The 24,473-nt window shown below is 44.5% G+C and overlaps 1 protein-coding gene across 6 annotated transcripts in view; it reads right to left on the reverse strand.

The window, feature by feature from the left end:
- Positions 1-678: 678 nt before the first annotated feature.
- FMN1 (formin 1) overlaps positions 679-24,473 on the reverse strand; it is a 294,798-nt gene continuing 271,003 nt past the window's right edge. For all 6 annotated transcript variants that reach the window (XM_088456500.1, XM_088456499.1, XM_088456502.1 and 3 more), the window contains 2 exons: positions 21,194-21,278; positions 679-1,910 (listed from right to left, as the gene is read on the reverse strand). In XM_088456500.1, the coding sequence (XP_088312626.1) occupies positions 1,866-1,910; positions 21,194-21,278 (130 nt within the window). In that variant the 3' untranslated portion in view covers positions 679-1,865. The remainder of the gene's footprint in view (positions 1,911-21,193; positions 21,279-24,473) is intronic.

The following is a 24,473-nucleotide window of genomic DNA, read 5'->3' on the forward strand; positions in this document are numbered from 1 at the left end:
ACACTACATCCAGCCGGCCATATTGAATTTCCACCAAAAAGTGGAGAATAAATTGTTTAAGAGTCCACTTTACCAATCACAGAACCCAGCTCCTACCACAACCATCTGGGTTCAGTAACTGCAAGCTGAGCTCAAGGGCTACAGAAAACATAAGTATCATTTGTTTCTAGATGCACTAGGTAGAGCACTGCCATGGTGATAACGTGTTTCTAGATGCACTAGGTAGAGCACTGCCATGGTGATAACATGTGTTTCTAGATGCACTAGGTAGAGTACTGCCATGGTGATAACATTTGTTTCTAGATGCACTAGGTAGAGTACTGCCATGGTGATAACATTTGTTTCTAGATGCACTAGGTAGAGCACTGCCATGGTGATAACATTTGTCTCTAGACGCACTAGGTAGAGCACTGCCATGGTGATAACATGTGTTTCTAGATACACTAGGTAGAGCACTGCCATGGTGATAACATGTGTTTCTAGATGCACTAGGTAGAGCACTGCCATGGTGATAACATGTGTTTCTAGATGCACTAGGTAGAGCACTGCCATGGTGATAACATGTGTTTCTAGATGCACTAGGTAGAGTACTGCCATGGTGATAACATTTACACATACTCACCCACAGATCGCTAAATGCATATAGGGCACGTGTAACGGAGTGAAAATACATGTCAATTCATTTAAAACAAGAACTTTATTTTGTGAATATAACAGTAACAAATTTTGTATTTTATGGCAAATGGCAGTTACATAAAACGGTCCTTTAACATAAATAAGAGTTCACAATGCAATGAAAGATTGCCCTGTATTTATGATTGCACTGTGCTGTGGTGCTCAAGAGTTATCAGGGGAGAATGACGAATGACAGACAAATCCATATCTGCTGCTTTCACCTGTAGTTTGGTTGTTCCTTTGTTTTACCTTCAACAGCATTGTAGTAAGCTCATTGTTGCTTAAATTTCTACAAATACCTCAAAATAAATGTCTGCCAAAGGGGAGGTCCCCCATTAGCAAGTTCAGGTAGGGTTTTGTCTTACATTTCATCAGTACAGATATGCGAGTCTCCTCACATGCCTTACTGTGCCAGAGCACTGGTGTCACAAGCAGACATCTGATCTTACATGGTGCATCCTGTGACGGAGGTCACTAATCCTCACCGTATCTGCACACACTCTTATATGGATAAAGCATGATATAAAAGAAAAAGAAAATGTTCTGTAGTGCAAAGTTTTAGCTGCTCAGCAAACATGGGGGAAAATAAATTGACTGCAACTTTCTACTGAACATGAACCAGCTATCAGGATCACAAAGCAGGAATCTTGCAACGGCTATAAAATTCATCTATAGATTTAACACATGGAGAACAATTAATAATAAACATATTTTAATCTGCATACATAAATAAATTTATATAGATATATATTTTCTGAAATATTCTATACAAGAATATACAAGTGGAGTCTATAAAAATAACATAAATAAAACAATTGTTGCAAATAGGTTTAGTAAAAGAAACTGGGACCTCTCCAACAGTTTGTTCTAGTGTTCCAGATTGAGAATTAAACCTATCTGCTATTTAAAGCTATTTTTTTTCCTTCAGCTCAGGATATATACAGATTGATTGTACAGCCCTCAGAAACTATATGGGCAAATGAAGTCTAGATATCTATTTACATGTAGAAGGAAGGTTTCAGCATCAGACATATATAACACATCTGCTTTATCCAGGCATTGTTGGGTCGGTTTAGTACTTCTGACTCTCCTCAGCGTACTTTGCAGCAATATTACTCTACGGACGGAGTCATGAATGATTGTCTGACATCATTACTACACGCACAATTCTGCAGCCCCCCTGGGTAATCTCAGTTGCTGCTGGCACTTGCTTCTTTTTGCCGTAGTCTTTCTTTCTGTATTTCAAGAGAGAAACATAAAAGAAGTCAAGGAATAACAATGACAGATATAGCAGTGACTGGAGCAAACTCATATTTTTAATTTGTTCACTAAAAAGAAAAAAGGGTTTTCCTGTTTTGGCTGTGCATCACCTGCTGGACAGATGTCCCTGCGGCCAGCCTGAAGCCATGCAAGAGCTGGTCAAGAGAAACTTTCTTTAATAGGTTACAGACTTCACTTAGTTCCTAGCAACTAAGCGAAAGTGGCCTTTAGCCACCTCCTAAATCGCATCATTGGCTCTCAGACTGGCTGCTGCAACAGACATAACACAGAGACATCTCTCGTTAATGCAGTCTAATGATTTCTTACTCTCTGAACAGGATCAGATTCACTCTCATAGCTAGACACATTTCAGGCAATACTGGTCAGCTTACGCAAGGCTGGGAAATTCCACGGCTCAGGAGTAACAATTTAAATGATCAGCTAAGAAACAGCAATGATTCACCCCATTTTGCCCTTTTTGGATCATCATCCCTGTATATAATCAGAGCTCAGACGTTCTTCCTGGGGAACACACAAAATATCCTAAAGATATTTTCAAATGATATTTGTTATAACTGGCTGTCATTACATGTTACGGGTGAAGTTTGGTTAGCATTTTAAATCCCTATTCTCCCAAGGGATGATATTGGTTACTGTGGTTTTACAGAAACCCAGAGTCAGACATGGCTGTAAAAAAAAAAAAAGTTCCCACAGAGAACCCTCCACAGGGCCAGCATTTGGGACTTGTTCTGCTATAGATCAAATTACAGTGCAGGTGTCATTGTGACCATTACATCTTATGAAAAACACACAGGTGAACCTGACCTCTTATTTGACCTTTGAAAAGAGCAGATTGTTTAAAAAAAAAAAAATAAGAATAAAAAAATGCAGCAACATTTAAAAACATAAGTAAATATGTTTAAAGGTTTTTTTTCCCTGTACACTGAGAAAAGGCATTTTTGAATGTGGAAATGTTAGAATCCAGCCTTGTGGTCAACTGGATCAATAACCATGCATAATATACCAGAATAATTACATATATTAATAACAACTTGATGACTTTTTTTCTTCTTCAATCAATATAAATGAAAATGGTGAGTAACTGCTCTCAGGGGCATATTAATTAGTATTTGTCGTAAGCCCCCTGAAAATGAACATTCCTTATCGCCGTATAGCGAATGCATGAAGCCTGAGTCACTGGGACACAGGCCCCAGTAAGAGCCCTTCCCGATAATCATTAAGAAATAAAGTGGTTGCTTATGCAGATTCCCCAGTCCAAAATAAGTTGCGATTGGTATCGTCTCTACAGCTTCTGCCCACCGGAGAGGGATCACAAGATAAGGGATGTTAATACTACAGCAGGGTGGCTCCATTGAGGTTAAAGGGCTAAAAATAGCATTCCCTAGCACAAGCAAGCCCTAAGAAGTTAAGTTTCTCTGAGTCACCATAGAAAATTATAGGGATGGCTGGTGTGAGGGCTGGCAAGCAGAAAGCAGGAGGTATCGCTGATCTCTCCTGTTTTAAGGGAAGAATTAGCTTGATAATTAAGCCCTTAGAAACTACACATAAGTAAGTTATGACTGCATTTAGAATGTCAACATACAGTATGTCAACTGCATAATGTCGACAAGTATTGCATATAAGTAGACACTGTCATGATTAGAGTTAAAATAAATAAATAAATGCCTTACCAACGCCAAAAATATAATAGGATTAACCAAGGGTGTAACTAGAAAATTGGGGAGCTTGTTACGCTCCCCGCAGACACTCAGTGGAGGTGGTGGAGAGGTGCAGGGAAACCAATAATATACACAGGTGAAAAACTATACTGTGCCCAATCTATTGCCAGGAATAGTTATGCCCTTGATATTTTTTGGAATAAAGAAATTCAATATATTTTAAAATGGTGTTCAAGATGAACGGTCAGACACAAGACAGGGCAGCCATTTTGTGGGATAAACTAATAGACATAAGCCGGTAGCCTATCACTAGTAACCAGCATCTCATGGATCTTAGGCAGTGCCGTGCTTCAGTGACGTCACTAACAGACTGATATAGGTGATCTGTTCGCTCTAATGACTTTGCCATTAGCACCTCCTGAGATAAAGAATTTAAAGTTGGTCATATAAATTGATTTCAGATATATCCCACATCCTATATACACCCCACACCCTATATATACACATAAAATTGTACAAACTAATCAAATAACTCCGACGCTTAGCAATTTAAGTTGAATGCATTTTTATCAATAAACTCAACATATAATCCTAGCTGCAGAGACCTTAATAAGCCTGTGAAAGCTCATCCAATGACCAAAGCTATAAAAACAAACACTAGAACTCTGCACTAATAAAAATCAACACAGTATGTGAAATGGCAGAAAACATGAAATATTGTCAGGACTCGATCATGTATACATAAACATTAATTTTTAATTCGATATTACTGTATAAAACATTTTACCTAAAAATATTACATGTTACATACACTGCATAATGCCAGAGTCGATCATGTAAGTGGCCAAATAATAACCCTCTCCAAAATGCAGTTTACTCGGATCCCCAGTTGTCACCTATATGGTCAAGGCGTCTACTTACTGATGTTTGAATACCCAGGACGCTGATGCGCTGTTCACGTGGCAATATGATTTCTGATACACTGCTATGAGATACTGTCTCTACTCACTTATGGCTGGCTCCAATCTGCACATTCAAGGCATTTCTTACCTGAGCCACGGCAAAACGCCTCCAAGAATAAGATCAAGCCAAAAGGGTGAGAATTATTCCAGACTCTGGTATATAATATACCGTATATTCATTCACAGCCTCTCACCCTCACGGGACTGAAACTGCACTTTGGAGAGGGTTATTATTTGTCCACTTACATGATCGACTTTGGCATTATGCAGTGTATGTCACATGTGGATTTCACATAATAAATATATGTGGATGGCATCAGGCTATTAAATCTGGACTTTACATCAGCAAAAAGGATTCAAGAGGTCCCTCAACTCAATTAAACATATATATACATTGTTTCTTATTATGGCTTCACATATCTCAGTTGATTGGCGAGTAATAATTTGAGATATTGTGACGTTTTAAGTATATAACATGTAATATTTCTAAGTAAAATGTTTTATACAGTAATATCAAATTAAAAATGTTTATGCATACATGATCGAGTCCTGACAATATTTATTTTTTCTGCCACTTCACATACTATATATACACATCACACAACCTATATATGCATCACCATACCCCATACACACCACACACTATATATACACATTCCTCACTTTATATATACACCCACATCACCACGCCCCATACATAAACCCACACCCTATATATACTGTATATACATCACCACACCCCATACATACACCCCACACCCTGTATATAAATCCCACATAAACATCTCATACCCAATATATACATAATCACCACACCCCATACATACATCCCATACACTTTATATGCTGTACATCTCACACGTTATATTATACACATTCCACACCCCATGAATACTGCACATCCCACACACTATATATATATATATATATATAAATATATATATATATATATATATATATATATATATATATACACACACACCTTATCCTGTATATACATCCCACACCTTATATACTGTATGTACCCAATATCCTTACATCCCACACTCTATATATGGAATCAATATGTAATGCCGCTAGATGTATTGCTGAGACCGACATTGGAAGCCCGAACAGTCGGGAACCCGACTGGGTCTGGTAAGTACCCTAATCCCCCCCCTCTCCCCCACCCCCCCTTAGTGGTGCCTAACCCTTACCTCCCCCCCGGTGGTGCCTAACCCTAACCTCCCCCTGATGATACCTAGCCATAACCCCCCCTTCCCACACCCTAAACCTAACCCTCCCGGGGCCTGTTGGATATTCTTCTATATGAAGCACTTCCAAACCTGACAATTAAAAGAAACATTGTGGATACAATTTGTTTACATATGTGGATACAGAAAAATAACTGTTACTACCAACAAGACACAATCAGTGAATAACAGAATATCCAATGTTTTTTCCTTTTTCTATTACTATTGCATATGGATACCAATCATGATTGATTATTGGTTATAAGTGATATGTGATTTTTACCTAGGTTTTATGTTGATATAATTGTTATGTAATATTTACACAAATATATTTATATTTTTTTATTAAAATCAGTGATCTGACAGAGCTTTTTGAACAAGTTTCTTCCCCTATGTTAATTGTTAGAGTTTATTATAGATGTTCTAATTATCAGTGCTCTCAGTGCTTAGAGTACGGACTTGCATTTTCGTTTCTTTTTTCGTGTGTTCAGAGATGCAGGAGACTGATCTATAGGAGCACCTTGGAATGATGAATCCTAGACACCTGTACAGGGTTAATGCGATCACCGATATATAAAATTTTAAGTTCTAAATTTTAGCTGGAGTCGACATATTTTAACACCCATATCATTGAAAAACGTGCCCCTGTATGTGGGAGAGGACAGCCACTCCATGAACCTATCCTCAAGATATTAATTCAATGACACTTTTTATTTTTATCTTTAGTATATATATATATATATATATATATATATATATATATATATATATATATATTACAGTATTTCAATGTTCCTTCCTTTTACATAAAAAAAACCTACTACTTATGGCCCCCATTTATTTATGATAGCTATTGTAAGGCGATCTGGGCATGATATTATCACCCATGATCGCATTGCAATATGCGATCATAGCACTCAGATGTATCATCCTGGAAGTGCAGGGACACGGGCTCCAGTGTCGGGGCTGCTGCACATGTGCAGTCACGCTGAGGAGGGTTCCGATATGCCATTGGTAAAACTTGTGCGTTGGGTGGCTAAGCCATCACTGAGAAGCATATGATCTTAGATCTTCTGTGCCATGTCTTAGAGATTAGGATGGATATAAGTGGCGTCAGGGCCGGATAAAGGCTTGTGGGGGCCCCAGGGCAACTAAGTTGTGGGGGCCCGCTTCTAGCCACACAGAACAGAGCCGAGCCTATCCCACCCCCCTCCCGAAAGTCCCACACGGAGGCCCGCCCCAGGCCACATGAAGACAGGGGCAACACTCACACATACACATAAACAACATACCCACATTAACACCCGAGGAGCTGTGGAGAGACCAAACTGAAAATGTTGTTGCTGCATAGCAAAACAGAGGAACCGCTGGTGGGTTGAAGCAATTGGAATATGCAGGTATGCATCCTAAATATCCAGCGATACCATGAAATCCCCCGGTTCCATAGCAAGTATAATTGAGCGTAGGGTTTTTCTCTGCAGAGGCCTTTCTGAACCAGAAAAAGATTGGAGTAATAACCCATTCCTCTCTGAGGAAACGGGACCGGGATGACAACTTCTGCTTGAACCAAGGATTGTATGGCTTTCTGGATTTGTAATGCCTTGTCTTTGTCTGACAGAGGGCTTGTGCAGAAGAATTGCTAGGGAGGCCTCCTGCGGAAGGCAAGGGCGTACCCGTGAGAAACCACTTCTCTTACCCAAGTCTCTGTGGTGGTCTGACACCAGAACTGGGCAAATTGAAGAAGTCTGCCTCCCACCTTGGGATCCTCCAACCGGAGGCCCGTCCCATCAGGCTGAAGACTGGTCACCGGCTTTGGCCGCCGGACATCTGGTACTCCAGGCCTGTTTCTTTGGCTTGGTAGTATTTTTGAGGGCTGACTGTCTAGGAAAGGGCTGAACCTTAGGCTTACCTTGGGACTGAAAGGACCAAAAGGGCGAGGTTCAGGATCGTGAAGAAGTAGATGCTGTAGGCAGACACGCAGACTTAGCTGCTGCCAACGTATCCACAATTTTGTCTAGGTCAGGACCAAACAAGATCTTACCATTGTAGGGTAGACACTCTAATTCTTTCTTCGAGTCCGCTTCCGCTCTCCAAGAGCGCAGCCATAAGGAACGGCGAGCTGACACCGCAGCAGCCGAAATTCTAGAGGATAAGAAGGTGACATCCAAAGCAGCCTCGTTGATATACAGTCAGGTGCATAAATATTAGGACATTGACAGAATTTTCATATTTTTGCCTCTATTCACCACCACAATGGCTTTGAAATGAAACAAACAAGATGTGCTTTAACTACAGACTTTCAGATTTAATTTGAGGGTAATTACATCCAAATCAGGTGAACGGTGTAGGAATTACAACAGTTTCTATATGTGCCTGCCACTTTTTAAGGGGCCAAAAGTAATGGAACAAACTAAACAATCCTAAATCTAACTTTCACTTTTTAATACTTTGTTGCAAATCTTTTGCAGGCAATTACAGCCTGAAGTCTGGAACGCATAGACATCACCAGACGCTGGTTTTCATCCCTGGTGATGCTCTGCCAGGCCTCTACTGCAAATGTCTTCAGTTCCTGCTTGTTCTTGGGGCATTTTCCCTTCAGTTTTGTCTTCATCAAGTGAAATGCATGCTCAATCGGATTCAGGTCAGGGGATTGACTTGGCCATTGGATAACATTCCACTTTTTAACCTTAAAAAACTCTTTGGATGCTTTTGCAGTATGCTTCGTGTCATTGTCCATCTGCACTGTGAAGCGCCGTCCAATGAGTTCTAAAGCATTTGACTGAATATGAGCATATAATATTGCCCGAAACACTTCAGAATTCATTCTGCTGCTTTTGTCAGCAGTCACATCATCAATAAATACAAAGGAACCAGTTCCATTGGCAGCCATACATGCCCACGCCATGACACTACCACCACCATGCTTCACTGATGAGGTGGTATGTTTTGGATCATGAGCAGTTCCTTTCCTTCTCTTCCCCATCACTCTGGTACAAGTTGATCTTTGTCTCATCTGTCCATAGGATGTTGTTCCAGAACTGTAATGGCTTTTTTAGATGTTGTTTGGCAAAATCTAATCTGGTCTTCCTGTTTTTGTGGCTCACCAATGGTTTACATCTTGTGGTGAACCCTCTATATTCACTCTTGTGAAGTCTTCTCTTTATTGTTGACTTTGACAAATATACACCTACCTCCTGGAGAGTGTTCTTGATTTGGCCAACTGTTGTGAAGGGGTTTTTCTTCACCAGGGAAATAATTCTTCTGCCACCCACCACAGTTGTTTTCCGTGGTCTTTTGGTGTTGCTGAGCTCTCCGATGCGTTCTTTCTTTTTAAGAATGTTCCAAACAGTTGATTTTGCGACACCTAATGTTTTTGCTATCTCTCTGATGGGTTTGTTTTGATTTTTCAGCCTAATGATGGCTTGCTTCACTGATAGTGACAGCTCTTTGGATCTCGTATCGAGAGTTGACAGCAACTGATTCCAAATGCAAATGTCACACCTAGAATCAACTCCAGACCTTTTACCTGCATAATTGATAATGAAATAACGAGGGAATAGCCCACACCTGTCCATGAAATAGCTTTGAGTTGATAGTCCCATTACGTTTGGGCCCTTAAAAAGTGGGAGGCACATATAGAAACCGTTGTAATTCCTACACCGTTCACCTGATTTGGATGTAATTACCCTCAAATTAAATCTGAAAGTCTGCAGTTAAAGCACATCTTGTTTGTTTTATTTCAAAGCCATTGTGGTGGTGAATAGAGGCCAAAATATGAAAATTCTGTCAATGTCCCAATATTTATGCACCTGACTGTATGTAGCTGAATCACGGAGGTTACCCACCAGCAGAGCCACTTGATCTGTAGTAGCATCGGACAGAAAAGACTCTTCTAGGGAGTCTGCCCACACCCAGGAGATAGCCACAGCTGGCCTGGCGACTGCCCCTGAAAGAGAATATATTGACTTTAGACACACCTCTTCCTTCCTATCCGTGGTATCCTTTAAGGATGAAATGGATGGCAGTGTAGCACTTTTAATTAAGCACGTTACATGAGAGTCCACAGCAGGGGATGATTCCCATTTAGCGCAATGTTCCTCAGGAAAAGAATAAGCATAAGCTAGGCGATTTCCACGCCACTTCCATGTGCTCCACTAGCTGGTCAGATAAAAGGAAATACAGCAGAAGTAGTTCTTATTTCCTTGAACGGACAGCATGTATCAGAACTGGAATACTGATTTTTGATTTACACTCCTCCTCACTCTGAGAGGGCTCAGAGTCATCTTCCTCTACCGATATCAGTGTCATCATATTGTGTAGATTGGGACGACGGCATAGGCCTTTTGGCCAGTCTAAGGGATTTACCCCCTGCAGCATAGCCTGGAGGGTAACAGAGGTATCTGCCAGGGGGTCTGCACCATAGTAGATTGCATATCTACCCATGGAGGAGGCACAGACTGAACCTGCATGGGTGAAATTTGTAAAAGGCAGGCCCGGAGAGAGCATAAACGCCTGCTGTGTGAACCCCATCTGGGAAAAGGCAGGGGGTGCAGCCAGGGGTGTCTTAAGAGTGGAGGGAGCCCGTGTGCACTACCCATGCGGGGCCCCCTCCTCTCTCCCTGGTGGCTGGCAGCCGACTAACGCGGCTGGCCAGCCACCGAAGCATTAGTAGACTCCAGGCACTAGAGTGTGCCCGGAGTCTACTGCGCATGCGCAGAACACCGGAAAAATGTCCGTGGCAGCCATTTTCTGACGTTCTGTGCATGCACAGTAGACTCCGGGCATACTCTAGTGCCCAGAGTCTACTGCGCATGCGCAGAACACCGGAAAATGGCCGCGGCGGACATTTTTCCAGTGTTCTGAGCAACGCTGAGACCCAACGTGGGACCACGGACAGGTAAGTTTAAAAAAATATGGGTGCAGTGAATGCAGAGCGAGGCCCCCATGGACCCCGCACACACTGCATTCATTATAGATACGGCACTGGGTGCAGCCCATCACCCCGCCATGGTAGTCAATGCCTGAGCAAAGCATTCCCATGGAGGCTCCTGCGAAGTGACTGGGACCATAGGAGGAGGATTATAACACCTGGACTGTCCGTGCTGTCCGCTATTAGAATAAGCTCCAGAAATCTTCAGGGGTTGTGAAACAGTCCCACTGCGCTATAGTGACCCAACTCCGGCCGGGCACCAAACGAAACTGAGGTGCCTCTGGCCCGGGGGCAGGGTATAGGGAAAGGCACGGTGCATCCTGGTAGAGAAGAATTAAACTGCGTGGTGCCCAGATGTCCATGCCATCACCTAAACCCCAAGGTCTCCATGTGGAGCCTATGGACCCTGAAGAAGAAACAGCACTATATATATATATATATATATATATATATAAATAAATATTACAATATAGTATAAAATTATTATTATTTATTAAGTTTCTTATATAGCGCAGCATATTCCGTTGTGCTTTACAATTGGAAACATTGATAGAACAAAACAGGGTAATAACAGACAGACATAGAGGTAAGAGGGCCCTGCTTGCAAGCTTACAATCTAAAGGGAAATAGGCATTGATACACAAGGATAGGTGCTATATATTGCAATTTGGTCCGGCCAGAATGCAGAGTTTCTTGGTGGGCTGCATGATCCAGTCACACAGGAATGTCTGCAAAAAGAGTATGTGAAAGAAAGACAATATGTGAGGTTATGTGTGGACTGTGAGAGGGGATGGAATAAGACATGGAAACTATGAAGGTTATGTGGTCAGTTCTGGAATCTGATAAGCTTTTCTGAAGAGGTGAGTTTTCAGGGAACGCTTGAAGGATTGAAGACTAGAGGTAAGTCTTATTGTGTTTGGTAAGGCATTCCACAGAGTGGGTGCAGCCCGAAGAAAGTCCTGTAACCGTAAATGGGAGCAAGTAATGTGGGGGGATGAGAGACGCAGATCTTGTGCTGAGCGGAGAGGTCGGGTTGGGAGATATTTTGAGATGAGTGAAGAGATGTATGTTGGTGTAATTCGGTTAATGGCCTTATGTGTAAGTAACAGTATTTTGTATTGAATACGGTAGAAAACCGGCAACCAATGGAGGGACTGACAGAGCGGGGCAGCAGACGATGAACGTTTGGCAAGGAAGATAAGCCTCGCAGCTGCATTCATAATGGATTGTAATGGCGATAGCCTGTTTTTGGGAAGACCAGTAAGGAGACTATTGCAATAGTCAATGCGGGAAATAATGAGTGCATGGATTAGAGTTTTTGCAGTGTCTTGTGTGAGATATGGTCGACTTTGTATATGTTTTTTAGAAGTATGTAACATGATTTTGAGACAGATTGAATGTGGGGAACAAAGGGCAGTTCCGAGTCAAGGATGACACCAAGGCAGCGAGCTTGTGGGGAGGGGTGGATTGTTGAGTTATCAACAGTGATAAAGAGATCAGATTGGTAACTTATTGGCCGGTGGAAATATAATTAATTCTGTTTTAGAAATATTAAGTTTCAGGTAGCGAGATGACATATACAAGATGAAATGGCAGAAATACATTCAGTGACACGGACCAATACAGATGGTGATAAATCTGGAGAGGATAGGTAGATTTGAGTATCATCCGCATACAGATGGTACTGAAATCCAAAAGAGCGGATTAGTTTGCCAAGAGAGGTGGTATAGATTGAGAATAGCAAAGGACCTAAGACAGAGCCTTGCGGTACTCCAACTGATAGAGGTAGCGAAGAGGAGGCAGAATCAGAAAAACGAACAGAAAAAGAGCGATCAGATAGGTAAGAAGAGAACCAAGAAAGAGCTGCGTCCCAAAGACCTAGGGATTGTAATGTTTGTACGAGAAGAGAGTGGTCAAAAATATAATAAATCAATTAATGGTTACAAAAGTTTTGCAGAAGATGAATCAAGAGGCATACCTAACAATCAATGGCTGACTGAGCTGACAAGCCAGTGGCAGGAGAGAAAGGATAACAGTAAAGTGGGGCGGGAAACACAATGGGAGAGAATACAGCTCATTGGTGGCTGGTCCCTTAGGAGGGGCCAGACTCTGGTAAACAAAGAAATAGAGTGACAAAAAGGCTGCCCAGGAAGATGTGATCGAGCGTCATTCGTTATAACAGTACTAGTTGCTATTTTGAATGACGCGGCCACCAAGGAGGGACCATAGCTACCGGGTAGAATAGTGAGAGTCGAATGCACACCTCACTCAGATGGCCAGCTGTCGGCCCAAAACCCAGATGAGGAGGGCCGGCCAGCCCGCCCCTGATAATTAGCACTGTGGTATTACATTGCATCTACAATGCTTTTTATACTTAGTGGTCTCCTTCGTGGGAGGCGGCCATTTTGGGAGGGATTTTTCTGTGTGTTTTTATCACGTGTGGCATCCCTTATTGGTGATATGCTCAGCCGGGCATCTCAGCAGCCAGAACGGCCCATCTTGCCAGCGGCCATTCTGGCATTTGCCAGTACCACCAGATGGTATGTCCAGCCTTGATTCTAGCTATGCCAGGTCAGGTGGCCAATATACACCAATTTGTGGTTCTCTTAGTGTGATGTAAGGGGGCTGCCTGGCTGATACCTCTGTGGTTGATGTTCCCCCACAGTTCGTGTGTGTGTTAGGAAGGACATAAGGCCTGGAGACATTAAGCACACATACTGTGATATTGCTGGCCATATTAGACCATCTACAGAGCCTTAGTGGTCAGAAGTGTGATGCTTGATGATAATCCAGCTGCACTGCAATTCACATAAATGGGGTCAGAATATGACCTTTATGGGCCTACGTCATCTTCCAAGCCTAAACATGATCCACCTTCTCAGACTGGGGTATTCTGTTACTATCCTCATATCACGGTACTGCCTTCACTTACACAGGCACATGAGTAGGTAAGATTGCCGACTCCAACAAGACCAGCCCACTCGTATGCTGAAATAATCTGTAATGTTGTGAATATTCCAGTGATCTGATTGGCTACACTTTATTATATCACTGTCCACTTCAAAACTGATAATATCCCAATTGGCAGAAGATTAAAACAGCAGGGTGTGTGGACCCCCCATCACCTTTGTCTATAAAATAAAATATATTAACAAAAAAACAGATGCTGAGTCAATCTACCATTCCATTGCATTCTCCAGAATTGTAGAGTAATTTCTCTATAAGCGTTATTTTAGCATAAAGTGCTTAAGTAGTGACGTATGTGTAAATATATCCATTAGTGACGTATCTATAATGGGTGCAGGGTATGCGGTGCACAGATGCTCCTGGGTCCCATAACAGACCACATTTAGCGTTCCCGCTAGGCTGTTTCAGTGGGCGCCGCGCCCTTCCCTAATTCTGAAGGGCAGAAACCACCCTGTCCTCCAGCATGGCAGAGCAGCAGTCACCACCGGTGGATGGACGCGCCCGCCATCCATTCACAGTGACCGCGGCGCTTGGGGGCTGCCCAGCATGTCCTTAAGTGCTGGGCAGCCCCCCCAAGAGTCATGAAAATGGGCACGTCATAAAGACACGCCCCCTTTTCATTGGTCACACAACCCCCTTTTCGGGAGCGCACAGATGTGCCCTAGTTCTAGGTCCAGCGCCCTGCCTGCTGCCGGACCTAGAGTGAATACACATTGTATTCTGCGCAGCAGTTCCAAACTACATAATCTGCCAGCAAATAATCTGCCACTGTCTCAGAAGCTTTGCTCTGTTTGCTGCATGCGCCATCCTCCCGATAATACTACTGGAAAGATGGCGTTGCAGGCAGAAGGTGTGTGTGTGGGAGGGGGATTGGGGAAGGGGGGGGTGCACTACACAGGAGGAAAACAAACAGAAAAACAGAACAGAAAACATTAAATGTTCAGTGAGAATTGAATACAGAAGTAGAATGGGAACAAACGTCAAACTTTGTACATTTAGAGACTATAAGATTGCTAAAGCTGGAGGCATAGAGATAAGGTGGTAAATATGTGCCTAATAAAGAGCGAGGGCTGTTCCCATGTCATGGTGAAGGGATATTCTTATATAAAATTAGACAACATACAATGGAAATTCTGCCTCACAGTGTGCAGTCCATGGACTTTACTAAAGTGGTCAATGGTGTCAGGCAAGGTTGCAGTAATGTACTCTGTTACACTGATGGGTGCAGAGATAGAGGGGGTTCTGTCTCTTTCCAGTCTGGAGCAAGTTGATATTTGGTAGTGTATACGATATTTTTGATAAGATTTTGAGGAGAGACTTTTAGAATTGGGCGAGGCAGCAAGGGACCCGGGTGCTGGTTACGGCTCTATTCAGGTCATGATTGTTTTCCCAGTAGCCTTGGATTTTACAGCAAGACCTCTGAATGCAAAGTAGGGTGCCTCACTGGCCACTGGAGCGCCCACATAAGTCAGAAGTAGGACAGATGGATCAGGGAGGGTGGGAACAAATAACATTGGTAATAGAGTTTACAGGACTTCTACTTAATGCGCACAGAGGGCCTGATTCAGCAAGTGCACTGCTAAACGCTGATTCCCAATTATCGTGAATCTGTGCGTGAACAGGACCCATTCAGTGAGTGTGCAGAATGGGTCCTGCTAAGACACACGCAGGCCCTTGAATGCCTCTGCCTGATTGACAGGCAGAGGCATTTAAGGGGCGGTGCGAGGTCGGCCGGCGTTCCGCCCCATTTTCCGGGAGTGGCCAGCCCAGAAACTGCATGGACGTACGCAGTCTGCTGGGCTCGCAAGCCGGCCAACCTGTGTAAGCTGAGACTTAATCAGCTGGCTGGCCAACCTGCGTCGTCCACCATCACGACCATCGATGGTCATGATGGTGATCCCAGCCTGCAACCTCTGTTGCAGTGCTGGGATTGCAAATGTAGCAGGGGGTGTCATACACTTCCTGCTGAATTTGCATCATTTCAAGGATCGCAATTGCAAAGCTGCCTGCGATCCTTGCTGAATCGGGTCCTGAGACAGAACTTCTTTAGTTTATGACTACTACTCGGGATACAAGGTCTCCCCCACATCTATCTCCAAGGCCATTTCATGTGTATCTTCAAGAGGTGATTATGAGAGAGAAGTTGACAGCAGAGGGCCGAAATGAGGCTCTGGAACACATGGTTAGGTTTAGGCATCCCAGGGGGACTTAGGGTTAGACTGCAGGAAGGGGGAGGTTTGGGTTAGGCTCCAGACAGGGGGGGTTATGTTCAGCCACCACAGGGGGAGGTTAAGCACTAAGGGGGAGAGTTAGGCACTAAGGGGGGGGGGGGAGGGGGAGTTAGGTTTAGGCACTTACCGGGAGGGTTAGGGTGCAGGGTAGGGAGGGTTAGGGTGCAGGGTAGGGAGGGTTAGTATGAGGGTACAAACAAAATGAGGGTCAGTGGGTAAATAGGACAGGGAAACAGTACACACCGTTCACCTGTTGGGATTACAGCCATCGGGATACCGCTGTCAGTGCATCTCCTCTGTCTGTATTTTATGCCGATTCCATTGTGGTATAGGTTATTATTTTGCTAATAAATCTGGGATTGATTTAAAGTTTGATGGTAGTGAGATTGGGCAGGTAGTAACTTCTGCTCTCTATAAGAGGGATACTGTTCTCTCCTGATGTAAAATGGTCAGATATACTGTTCTATCATGGATTAACTGGCACATATACTACTGTTCCCTCCTGGTGTAACCCAGGCACATATACTACTGTTCTCTCCTGGTGTAACCCAGGCACATATACTATTGTACTCTCCTGGTGTAACCCAGGCACATATACTATTGTACTCTCATGGTGTAACCTAGGCACATATACTACTGTTCTCTCCTGGTGTAACCCAGGCACATATACTACTGTTCTCTCCTGGTGTAACCCAGGCACATATACTACTGTTCTCTCCTGGTGTAACCCAGGCACATATACTATTGTACTCTCATGGTGTAACCCAGGCGCATACACTACTGTTCTCTCCTGGTGTAACCCAGGCGCATATACTACTGTTCTCTACTGGTGTAACCCAGGCACATATACTACTGTTCTCTCCTGATGTAACCAAGGCGCATATACTACTGTTCTCTCTTGATGTAACCCAGGCACATATACTATTGTACTCTCATGGTGTAACCCAGGCACATATCCTACTGTTCTCTCCTGGTGTAACCCAGGCACATATACTAAGTTTGATGGTAATGAGATTGGGCAAGTAGTAACTTCTGCTCTCTATAAGAGGGATACTGTTCTCTCCAGATGTAAAATGGTCAGATATACTGTTCTATCATGGCTTAACTGGCATATATACTACTGTTCCCTCCTGGTGTAATCCAGGCACATATACTACTGTTCTCTCCTGGTGTAACCCAGGCACATATACTATTGTACTCTCATGGTGTAACCCAGGCGCATATACTACTGTTCTCTACTGGTGTAACCCAGGCGCATATACTACTGTTCTCTCCTGGTGTAACCCAGGCACGTATACTACTGTTCTCTCCCGATGTAACCCAGGCGCATATACTACTGTTCTCTCCCGATGTAACCCAGGCGCATATACTACTGTTCTCTCCTGGTGTAAGCCAGGCACATATACTATTGTACTCTCATGGTGTAACCTAGGTGCATATACTAAGTTTGATGGTAGTGAGATTGGGCAGGTAGTAACTTCTGCTCTCTATAAGAGGAATACTGTTCTCTCCTGATGTAAAATGGTCAGATATACTGTTCTATCATGGCTTAACTGGCACATATACTACTGTTCTCTCCTGGTGTAACCTAGGCACATATACTATTGTACTCTCACGGTGTAACCCAGGCACATATCCTACTGTTCTTTCCTGGTGTAACCCAGGTACATATACTACAGTTTTCTCCCAGTGCCAGATTCAAAAAGCTGCCCCTTCCATTAATTGTCAGTCGGTCCGCAAGCCGGGATTGCCTGGCGGCTGGTGCTAACTTTAAACTGCAGTGCAACTAGGACCTGATGCTCCCCGCTCCGTCCCAGCACAGATATAGGGGGGAGGAGGTGAAAGAGGGAATCAGATAGTGGGGAGGATGTCAGAGAGAGAATCAGAGAGATGGGCAGGGGGTGACAGAGGGAAGCAGTGGTGCAGTGGGCGAGAGCGAGAGGAATCAGTGAGAGGGGAAGGGGGTGAGAGAGGGCAGCAGGTAATGAGAAATGTAGAGGTGAGAGACACAGGGGCTGAAAGGGTAGCAGGGAGTGAGAGGTGTAGGGGTTAAGTGAAGGAGAGAGAAGCAAGTGATCAGACACAAAGGAGAGTATATAACGAGTAAAAGGGTTACCTAGAATGAAGATATGGAGACATGAGAGAGAGAGAATCCAATAAGGAGGCACTCTGGAGACTTTGCAGCATACAGCAAAATCGTCCTTTATTTCCTACGTTTCGGGAGTTACCCAGTCGTCAGGGACAAGCAGAATATACACAGAATACTAACACAACATTTAAATCCTCACCAATAACCAAATAACACTGCTGATCATCTCACCTGTGGGATGCCAGCCGACAAGATCCCCAGCAGCGCAGCCAGACAGCACGCCGCCGCCTGGTGACGTGATCAGCCCTCGCGCCCCCCCCCCCCCCCCCACGTGAGCGCAATCCCTGGTTGCCAAGCAACCAACAATTTGTTAAAACATGTTAAAAACTTGCAACAAAACACATTAAAATTTGCATTAGCAGCCCCTCGTTAACAAAACACTAATTTCGAGCCAGAGTATGGGTTGTTACCGATGTCTGGGTTGTGTGACGTGCAGATCCTTTTTAGTAGGTGACACCTTCGCACAAACCCACACAGGGAAAAAGTACAAAATTCGTTACATTAACATTAAGTCAGGGGGAGAGTGCCCCCCTGACTTAAATGCCCCGGGACCCCCAATGTCTTAATCCGGCCCTGGCCCCATACATACACCCCACACACTATATATACATCCAACACCCTGTTTATACATCTCACACCTGATATATACACACCCGACATCCTACAGGATGTATACATACTGTACATCCCACAGCCTCTCTCTACATGCCACAACCTATATATACTGTACATTCCACACAGTATATACATCCCACACACCCCATATATACATCACCTCACCTTATACATACACCCCACATCCTATGATTTTCTCATTTGCAACAAACCTATTTTGTATAACTTTCTATATAATGTAACCTTCTCTTTATTAATGATGTTGCCTCTGAAACCATCAAATGAAAAGGACAGAACCCAATTGTGATCTCTGTGGTGCATGTTCACATTCATTCCACAACCACAATCTAGTAGGAGACTGCCACATAAAAAGTGACCAAATTGGTTTGGCACAACCATTCCTTCATGAATCTACGAGCCTGCTATTATTTTTTTTCTACAACATATTGTGAATAGCCTCTTTCAAAATGATTTCAAATATTTAACTCACTACTAGAATTTCCCAGTTCTGGTTTTGTTCAATTTCACAGACTGGTACAACATCTGGTTTTTGCCAAGCATGTGGCACTAAATCTGTTATGAAGTCCATCAATATAAGGTATAGTCAGTGGTGTCACTAGGGGGGTGCGGGTCTGCTATTTTGGTGTCACCCCTTCAGATGGTGCCACCAAGCAACAGTGATAGCGCACAGCAAGCCCCCAGCATGAGAATGGGGGTGTGGCATGCAGTCACATCCCCAAAACATAATTCAACAGGAGGGTGTAGCTTAGTGGGCATGAGGCCACTACCTCGAAAGGCACACGCAAGGACTGCAAAAATAGCGGTGACAGGGTGAGTAGGCGCCTTGGGTGACACCAACCCTAGAGAAGCCACTAGAAATAGTACTAGCAATCACTGAATTTCATTCCATTGGCAACCATGGAGGAAGTCATCTGGGCTTGGTTCTTTATCAATTATTCATTAGCCAATCAGCTACTACCTATTAATTTTATAGACTATACTTGATAAATGCTACACCAAAGCTGTTTGGTTGCTATGGGCAACTTCTCCAGTGGTTCACTTCTCCATGCTTTTCACTGCTTGATACATAAACCCGTAACTTAATCTCTCCCAGTATTAGACAGTTTATAGTGTACATGGTTTATTGCTATACAACATATTTGCTAGATAAAGTGGAATGTCAGGATAATTCAGACAACATATTACCATCTTTAATGTAATATATGTGAAATGTATTTCTCCAATTTACTCAACATACCCACATCTTTTCTCATTCTGAATTGTAACGGCTTTAGTAAAGGGAACAAAAAAATATATTCCACAATTGGAAGATTCTCACTAATCAGTCAGTGGAAGCTTTATAAGAAGGGTCAGGCTTTCAGTTGGTCTTATAAATGAATTCCTAATTGCTCCAACTTTACCAATCGTACATATTTACCCTCTATGTAAATGTTCTTATATGACTGGTATTTCAAATATACTGCTCATAAGCTGGAAGAGTGCAAGCGTTTTGTCATCCATTATCAGCATCAAAAGAATTTAAAGAAGCTTCCAGCAGACTTTGGCCATATCTTTCCACACAAGGAACTGTGGGCCTGATTCAGACCCGCTCGCGAGTGCTGAGCGCTCGCAAGCGGGTCGATGGTGCCCTAGTGCGCATGCGCACGACGGAGGGAGCTCTGTCGTGCGCATGCGCGAGACCGGGGAGCGACGGGGATGCCGTCGCTCCAGGTCTCGCACCAAAGGGGGCGTGCTGTCGATGTTGATTGACAGCACGCTCCCTTTGGTGGGCGTGGCTGTCAGACGGAGGTGTTCCCATGGGAACGCCTATCGTCTGGGTTCGGCCCCACTGACATCACTAGTGATGTTAGTGGGAGTGATTTTGGCTCTGATAGAGCCAAAATCACTCCAGGGCTTGCGGTCACCGAGACCCTACCGCAGGGTCTCGTTGCAAGCCCGATGGTCGTGATGGTCTTGACCATCGCGACCATCGTCATGGACGCTCACATAAGCTGTGGGTGGTAACCCACAGCTATGCGAGCGTCCAAGAGGCCGCTCCAAGTTTAGGTAGGAGGACCCTGATTCAGAGCGAGCGCTCTGGTCAGAGCGTCCAGGTCTGAATCAGGCCGTGTGTGCACAGAAAGGACGGCTACATCGTGGAATATCTGCACCGACCATTATCTTCGGGTCTGATATGGTAGTAGAATAGATAATATATGTAGTAAACAGCAGGCTGGGTTAGCAGTCATCACTTATCTTAACATAGTGAATCTCCACCCAAAATTAAGTTTCAGGTGGATTAAATGATATTATATTGATATATTTTCGGCATAATTTCATACTTATTTTGGTGCCAAAACTATCTCCTTACGTTCTAAACTATTATAGAATTATAATTTTTTTTTTTTACAGAAGTGTGTAGAGGAAAGCTTAATTACAAAAGGTGAGTATTTTGCAACTACATAATAGTAACTAGGGTTTCACAATATTTACCAGACTGGCTGTTGGGTTAATCTTCTTAGTTTCCACTTTCTTCTCTGCTGTCAGTTTTTTAACAGTCTCCTGAGCCAGACGGAGCCTGAAAAGGTAAGAGAGGAGACGTCAGGACACATCTGAGATTAAAGTGCCACAATATGTAGGAATTAATCTCTCTTTACTGGAAAGCATGAAATTTGCCTGTAATCAGAATCATCCGTGATTAGAGTACATATGAACCTTCTCCAAATGGAAACTAATGCTAGTGACAATTTTGTATACAATTAAATCAGTATATTGAACAATAAGTATGTCATATTAAATTTTAAAACTGCTTAGCAATTAGGTTAAATTAAAAAAAAAGTAGCCACTATATCATACTTGTCCCTCTGGGACAGTTCCCGGAGGGGAGATGCAGGTCACACTGTGTCCTTATGGCCCCGGAACATGCTCTCCTATGAGCCTAAGTGACTCCACAAAATTCAGGTCTCTTTGGGATGTTTTGGGAGAGTAGGCAAATACGCTCTATATCGCGGTCTGGAGACCGTGCGTCTGTGACATATGGAAAAGTAGCATTATATTATTTATGCAATTTACCTGGAGTGTTCCCAAGGCATTTAAACAAGCAAGACTATAGGTGACAAGCAGAGCCATAACTAGACATTTTGGTGCCCTGTGCCAGAAAGAGCATTGGCGCCCCCTCATTTTTCAAAGGGACATAATGCACCCAAAAAAGGGCCATGGCTTCACGGGGAAGGGCCAGGGAAGAGATAGGAGAGGCCAGGAGATGCTGGGGATGAAATAAGAGGAAGCTACAAGTGAGAATGATAATAAACAGAAATTTGACAGGCCCAAACAGCGCCCCCTGCCCTGTGCGATGGCACCGGCCGCACTACCCTAGCTACGGCCCTGGTGACAACCATCTCAAAGTCCACTGCACTACGAATCCTAAACTTACAATACAGCTGAGAAAAAAACAGAAAGAACAGTGATAAATGTACAAAAAAAGACCCCACATACTAAATAATATGAGATATGGTAAGAACTTACCCTTGTTATCTCTATTTCTACGAAGTCCATAGGGTTCCACAGGATACCTTGGGGTATAGGTGTGACGTCAGTCGCAGGGCACCAAAGAGTTAAGCTTTCAGCCTCCCAGGATGCACTAGGTCCCCCTCCTATACCCCGCCCCCGGGCCAAGGCACCTCAGTTAGTTACCAAGCCATAGGCCGGAGGAGGAGAAGGAAGAGAGAGAACAAAGATCTGGGCACATACAAGAATCACATTCTCACCAGAGGGAGACGGAAAACCGGTGACCAGAGCAAAGCCCATCTGCAGCACAGGTGCGACAGGGCGGGAGTCCTGTGGAACCCTATGGACTTCGTAGAAATAGAGATAACAAGGGTAAGTTCTTACCATATCTCATATTTTCTACTTCAGGGTCCATAGGGTATCCACAGGATACCTTAGGGATGTCCCAAAGCAGTATCCTTTAAGGGTGGGGACGCTCCTGTGCAGAAAGGAGAATCCGCCGCCCGAAGGAAGCATCCTGAGAGGCGAAGGTGTCAAACCTGTAATACCTCACGAAGGTATGGACAGAGGACCACGTAGCAGCCTTGCAGATCTGAACTGCCGAGGCACCACGTCGAGCTGCCCACGAAGGACCCACAGACCTAGTGGAATGAGCCTTCAGAGAAGGAGGGACCGGTAGGCCTTCATGAAGATAAGCTTCAGAAATAGCCATACGGATCCAGGCTGCCAAAGTTTGCTTTGAAGCAGGCCAACCCTTTTTACGGAAGCCATAGAGGACAAACAAAGCATCCGACTTCCTAAACGAAGAAGTGCGGTCAACATAAGTCCTTAAGGCCCGCACAACATCCAAAGAGGCCTCACCCACGGAAAGACCCGGTGAGTTAAAGGCCGGAACAACTATTTCCTCGTTAACATGAAACTGGGAAACAACTTTGGGAAGAAACTCGGGCCGAGTGCGGAGCACTGCCCTGTTCCCATGAAAAACCAAGAAAGGGGGTCTACAAGAAAGAGCCCCTAACTCAGAAACACGTCTGGCCGAAGCAATGGCCAGAAGGAAAACAGTCTTAGCTGTTAGCCATTTAATATCCACTGAGCCCAGTGGTTCAAACGGCGGTCCTTGGAGAGCCCTCAGGACCACAGCCAAATCCCAAGGCGCCACAGGTGGAACAAAGGGCGGCTGAATACGGAGAACACCTTGCAGAAAGGTGCGCACATCCGGGATTGTAGCAATCCTACGGTGAAACCAGACAGATAGGGACGAAACCTGTACCTTCAAAGCAGCAAGGCGAAGCCCATGATCTAGTCCCGCTTGCAGGAAGGCGAGAATCCGAGACAGACGAAACTCCCACGGTGCATAACCTCTCGGTCGACACCACTGGAAGAACGTATGCCACACGCGATGGTATATCCTCGCGGAAGACGGTTTCCGAGCTCGTAACATGGTACGCACCACAGAGCTGGAAAACCCCCGGGACCTCAGCATGGCCGTCTCAACAGCCACGCCGTCAAAGACAGCCGAGTCAGGTCCGGGTGAAGACAAGGACCCTGAGACAGAAGGTCCGGTCGTAGCGGCAACCGCAGAGGACTGTCCACGGACAGACCCTGAAGGTCTGAGAACCAGTGCCGTCTGGGCCACGCGGGAGCTATCAACAGGAGCGACCCTCCTTCCTGTTTGAATTTCAGGATTACCAGTGGAAGAAGGGAGACCGGAGGGAACAGGTATGCGAACCGGAACGTCCACCGGACGGACAGAGCATCCACCAGAGACGCCCCTTCGTCTCTTGTGCGAGACCCGTACAACCGGCAACTTGTTGTTGTGCCGGGACGCCATGAGGTCGATTTCTGGAAGACCCCACCTGTCCACCAGTAGTTGAAAAACGTCCGGGTGCAGGGACCATTCCCCTGGATGAACTTCCTGGCGACTTAGAAAGTCCGCCTCCCAATTTAGCACTCCCGGGATGAAGACCGCTGATATGGCCGGAAGATTGCGCTCCGCCCAAACCAGGATCCGAGAGACCTCTACGAGAGCCGCCCGACTGCGAGTTCCTCCTTGCCTGTTTATGTAGGCCACGGTGGTAGCGTTGTCCGACTGGACCTGCACCGGGTGACCCTGGAGAAACCGCTGTGCCTGCAGGAGAGCATTGAAGACCGCACGGAGTTCCAAGATATTTATTGGAAGCTCCGCTTCTGTCGGCGTCCACCTGCCCTGGAACAAGTGTGGACCCGAAACTGCTCCCCAGCCCCGAAGACTGGCGTCCGTTGTCAA

This window comes from Taudactylus pleione, unplaced genomic scaffold (assembly GCF_031769625.1).
Source record: "Taudactylus pleione unplaced genomic scaffold, aTauple2 ptg000707l, whole genome shotgun sequence".
Taxonomy (NCBI): Eukaryota; Metazoa; Chordata; class Amphibia; order Anura; family Myobatrachidae; genus Taudactylus; species Taudactylus pleione.